This window comes from Alexandromys fortis, unplaced genomic scaffold (assembly GCF_014885135.2).
Source record: "Alexandromys fortis isolate MF-2015 unplaced genomic scaffold, M_Fortis_MF-2015_v1.1 scaffold_26, whole genome shotgun sequence".
NCBI classification, from domain to species: Eukaryota; Metazoa; Chordata; class Mammalia; order Rodentia; family Cricetidae; genus Alexandromys; species Alexandromys fortis.
In genome coordinates this window covers 15053342-15059069 of record NW_026067894.1, presented here as the reverse complement: position 1 = coordinate 15059069, position 5728 = coordinate 15053342, and the positions used below count along the sequence as shown (strand labels likewise).

The following is a 5728-nucleotide window of genomic DNA, read 5'->3' as shown; positions in this document are numbered from 1 at the left end:
CTATGGGGAAGAAAGGGTACATTCTGGGGGATTGATAAACTTCTTCTTTGTAGGATTTTTCATTGGTGAGCTGGCAAGATGGCTCGCTGGCTAAGGGTTTGCTGCACTGCCTGGTGACCTGAGTTAGACTCTTAGATCCTACGTGAAGGTGGATGGAGAGAACGGAACCCACAAAGCTGTCTTCTGACCTCCACATCTGTGCAATGGCAGGCACACCCTGCCGCCATATTAACACTCACACACATACATAATAACACACAGTTTTCATTGGTGTATTTTTGTTGTCTATGTACTTAGTTTCATTAAGAACACTGTTAGACAAGTATATAACTTTGAACATGCTACCTTCGTACCCCTTCCCTTTCTCTGTTTTACCTGTCCCCCACTCCTCTCCACTGCTCCCCTAGGCAGTTTCACATATTAACTTTCATGTCATATATACATTCATGACTTTACACAGCTATATAAAACCTAAATGCTTTTTATTATTATCATTTGATCTTATGTGTATGGGTGTTTTGCCTGCTCGTGTGCCTGTGCACACCTGCATGGTGGGTGATTGTGGAGGGCTGAAGAAAGCCCTGGATCCACTGGAGTTACAGCTGGTGCTGGGAACTGAACCCAGGTCCTCCAGAAGAGCAGCCAGTACTCATAACCTTCCCTATAAAATCTAGGACCTGCAGATGAAAAAAGGAATACAATAGCTTTCTCTCTGAAACTTAATTGCATCTATTTTCATGTAAATAATACAACGTCTTCTTTATGGTTGAGAAATTTTCCATTGTGAATATATACTTCAGATTTTCTTTCCATTCCACGGTTGATGGACACCCAGGTTAGGTCCATAACTAGCTATTGTAAATAGAGCTGCAATAAACACTGGTGTCCAAGTGTCTCTGGTACACTGATTTGGAGTCCTGTGGGTAAATACCCAGGAGTGGTAGAGCTGGGTGGTAGTTCTATTTTTACTGTTTTTGAGGCTCCTCCACACACTGACTTCCACAAGCAGCAGTGTAGAGCTCCTTTGTGTCTCTGTCACTGGTACCTGCTGCTGTGCTCTCTCTCCCTCTTCCCCACTGCCTGCCCCACACGAGGTCTTAGCACCCTCGCTTGTCCTTGATCTCCCGAGGTAGCCAAGGGTGACCCTGAACTTCTTGTCCTTCTGCCTCCACTTCCAGAGTGTTGGTGTTACAGACATGCACAGGCTCATGGCTTATGGGGTGCTGGGGATTAAACCTAGTGCTTCCTACATGCCAGGCAAATAGTCTATCATCTGAACGGTATCTCCAGCCCATTTATTTTCTTAATGACAGCCATTCTAACTGGGGTGAGATGGAATCTCAGCGTAGGCTTAGTTTGCACTTTTCTGGTGGCCAGTGAGATTAAATGCTTTTGTCATGATTATTGGGCATTTGTAGTTCATCTTTTGGAAGTCTTGTCATTTGTCCCTTTCCTTTCTTTTCACAATGCTAGGGATTAAACCCAAGTCTTGAATGTGTCAGCACGGAACTAAGCTATATCCCTGCCTCCATTTTATTGATATGATCCTCCCTGCATCAGCCTCTGTGTACAAGGCGTGTGAGCGCGCACCATCACACCTGACTTTTAACTTTTATAATGCTTACGTTACAGAGTTAGAAACTGTTGGGTTTTCAGTTTTAACTAGTAAGAACTGAGACTCACATTTATTAAACATTTTCTTTAGATTTATTTTTTATTTTATGTGTAAGTGTTTTGCTTGTATGTGTGTTTGTGCACCACACAATTAGTTGTGAGCTTTCATGCTGGGAATTGAACTGTGGTCTTACCGAAGAGCAATCAGTGCTCTTAACCATCAGGCCACCTCTCTAGCCTCCTCATAAAAAAATTTTAAATTACGCCAGGTATGTTGGTGCATGCCTTTAATCCCAGCACTCAGGAGGCAAAGGCAGGTGGATCTCTGTGAGTTCGAGGCCAGTCTGGTCTACAGAATGAGTTCCAGGACAGTCAAGGCTATACAGAGAAACCCTGTCTTGAAAAACAAAACAAAACAGCAACAACAAAAATTTAAATTACATTTATTAGTGTGAGTGCATGTTGAAGTCAGAGGACAACTTCTGAGAGTCAGTTTTCTCCTTCTACCCTATAGGTGTCAGGGATCAAACTCAGTTTATTGGCAAGGACCTTTACCTACCAAAGCATCTTGCAGACTTTTTTTTTTTTTAAATTTCAGATTAATTAGAAAATTCTTGAGTTGGGCTTGCTGGTACAGGCCTAAATGGATGATAGAACAAATTCAAGGCCAGCCTGGACAAATTACTGAGATTTTGTCTTCAAATCAAAAAGTAAAGCCAGGTGATGGTGGTGTTCGCCTTTAATCCCAGCACTTGGGAGGCAGAGGCAGGTGGATCTCTCTGATTTCAAGGCCAGTCTGCTCTACGAAGTGAGTTCCAGGATGGCCAGCGCTGTTACACAGAGAAACCCTGTATTGAAAACACAAAACGAAAACAAAAGTAAAAATAGTGCCGGTAGAGCACTTGTCTAACACGTGGAAGACCCTCTGTGCAATCCCTAGTATCAACAAAACACAACGAAACCCTGATAAAACTGGGGAGACGTGGAAAGACCGACAACAACAATGTTTAGTCAGTGTGAACTAGAACAGAAGTTTTCCAGATGTCCCAAAGGTTTCCAGATAAAAAAGTACTTCTGGGTCGAAGACTCATCATGACTAATTGCATAACAATGGCCTCCCAAAGTTCTAAAATAAAAAACCTGTTAAACCAGTATTTCTACACCTTATCAACAGAGAATCTCTGTTTCCCCCTGTGATACTTATTAAAGAGCTACAGTGGGGACTGCAGATGGCTCAGTGGGTAAAGGTTCTTGTGCAAAAGCCTGGTGACCTGAGCTCAACCCTTGGAACACTAGTGAAGGTAGGCGAGACCCAATTTCCAGAAGTTATGCCCACACGCAGTAAATACATTTTAAAGTTGTTTTTGTAAAGCTACCATGGTAGGTAGTAATACAGGTTGAATGTATACTAGGTTAAAATGCACAACCCACTGAAACTAGTTTAGTTCCCAGAAGACACTATTATTAACAGGCATGTATCATCTTGCCCAGCTTAATTTTTTTTATTGTATTATTATTTTGAGTCATGAATTTCTTAAAAACAAAATAAGGGGCTGACAAGATTGCTCAGTGGGTAAAGGTGCTTGTCACCAAGCTTGACTGCCTGAGTTTGATTGGTGGGACCTGTTTGGGTTCAAGCATCACTCCACCCTCTGGCATCCATATATCCAAAGGGTCTGGAATGTTTGGGTGGAAGTTCCATCCCAAGCCCCCTCCCCTGGGAGCTGCCTCAGTCCAGACTCTACCCCCAGAAAGGCTGCCAAACAGTGAACACTACCCAGAGAGGGTCAAGACCACTCTCACAGGGTATTTAAACAGCAACCCAGAGCCTATAGAATGGAAGAAAAAAATCTGTCAACCACACATCAAAGAGTGGATTAACATCTAGAATATATAAATAATGATAAAAAATCTATAACCTCCAGTTGGACCAATGTATTGTATAGGCATGTCTCAAAAGAAGAAATATAAATACCAATAATCTGAAAAAGTGTTCAACATCCTTATCCTTAAGGAAAATTAAAATAAGTTCTCTGAGATTCCATCTCACCCAATCAGAATGGTTAGCACCAAAAAATATTGGTAAGATGTGTAGAAAGAGGAACTGTATTTATTGTTGGGAGGAAGGTTAAACTGTGAGTCACTGGAAATCAGTAGACACGTTTCTCAAAACACTGAAAATGGAACTGAAAATACTCATGTTTGGCTCGGGGCTTCACCCCAGCTCCTGGCATAAGCTCCCTCCCCTGGGTGTTGCCTCAGTCCAAACTCCACCTCCGAGAAAGCGTACCAAATGGTGACCCCTCCCCGGGGAAGGCCAAGACCACTTCCACAGGCTATTTAAACTGCCCCCAGAGGATGAACACATGGTCTCCGGGTTACTCATGGTCTCCCCTTTTCTGTCTTCCCCGCTCCATGTTTTCCCAGGGCCACCTGGGAGTATTGTTATCTTTTAAACATGGGCATCTTTTAATTCAGTTTAATTTGGTTTGATTGGGATTATCTGTGTTGGTGGAGAGGTTTGTTGGCCAGAAGAAAATATTTAACATATATAATATGAAATATATAATCCAGCAACACCGCTCTTGGGATTATACCTGAAGAACGCTAAGCCAATATATTCCACAGATACTCACACATTTCATGTTTTTGCTGCAGTGAGCATACCTAGGAAATGAGTCTGGACCAAACGTCCATGGACAGATGCATAGATAGAGAAAACGTGGTACATACGTTTTTTGGGACAGGATTTCATGAAGCTTGAGCTGGTCTCAAACCTCCTATATAGCCAAGACTGGGTTTGAACTTCTGACCCTCATGCCTTCACCTCCTAAATGCTGAGATTACAAACTTGGGCCACCATGGCAGCAAGCAGTGGAACTGTATGCAGTCATGAAGCAAATGAGATCATGACTTTGGAAGTCGTTATGTTAAGCAAAATAAACCAGATTAAAAAAGATGACACCAGATATCTTCTTTTATATGTGAAACAGAGATTTAAAATTATGTATGTGTACACCCACACACATACATAAATGTGTAATTTACACATGTGTGCATGTGTAGGTCATAAGACTAGAAAGCAGATAACAAGAAGGGGAAGAGATCTCAAGGGATGGGGAGAAAGAGAGGGTCACAGATAACGTGACATGAAGGTGGGGTGGCATGGGAGACACCAGAAGGAAAAGAAGTGGAAGGCTGGTGGGGGAGGGGAATGGATCCAGAGCAGAATGACATATGGGTCTGAAAATGCCACAGCAAAACATACTATCTTCTATAGTAACATTAAAATTGATATAAATAAGTTAATTAAAAAACATTTATTATGTATATAGTATTCTGCCTGCAGAATGTATTCATGCCTACACACCAGAAGAGGGCACCAGATCTCATTACAGATAGCTGTAAGCCATCTTGTGGTTGCTGGGAATTGAACTCAGGACCTCTGGAAGAGCAGCCACTGCTCTTAACCTCTGAGCCATCTCTCCAGCCCTGTAAGCTTTTATTAAGTTTTGCATTAAATTAAAGGTCAAATGTAGGGAGACTCATTCTATTAAAGCTAATCCTGCTATTTTCATAAAAATATTTCCCTCTCAAAGGAAGGAAAAGGAAAAAATCGACTTGCGACAAGTTACATGTGGAAATAAGTAGGAACGTAGACAGAGTATTATTTCTCTTTTTGCTGAGGTTCTGAAAAAACCACATGAGAAATGAAGTTCTAAATGAAAACCTTTGGCCTACGAGCAGGCTTACCTGTATCCCAGCATGGCTACAGAGATAGAAGTCAAATTCATATGGGTGCGTGATGTCGGTGTCAACTGTGGTTCCAGCTGGGATGTTGCCACTTCTCCCAACCTAGATGTTTTTGGATCAAATTTTAAATCAATGAGACAAAAAATTAAAAACTGTATCAAAGTACATTCAAAACATTCAAATACATAAACTGACCCACATTCTACTACTTTCAGCCTGAAATATTACTCAAGCATCTATTAACTACAGCCCTCACATAGTCTTAGTTCCTAGTTTGTTTTTTAAAGATTTATTTATTTATTATGTATACAGTGTTCTGCCTGTATGTATCCCTGCAGGTCAGAAAAGGGGACCGGATCTC

The 5728-nt window shown here is 41.6% G+C and overlaps 1 protein-coding gene across 1 annotated transcript in view; it reads right to left on the bottom strand.

Moving 5' to 3' along the window:
* The window catches only part of LOC126509108 (protein argonaute-3), a 92349-nt gene that overhangs the window by 5269 nt on the left and 81352 nt on the right, over positions 1 to 5728 (bottom strand). The window contains exon 16 of the mRNA XM_050154791.1: positions 5368 to 5469. Coding sequence (XP_050010748.1) covers positions 5368 to 5469 — 102 coding nt within the window. The remainder of the gene's footprint in view (positions 1 to 5367; positions 5470 to 5728) is intronic.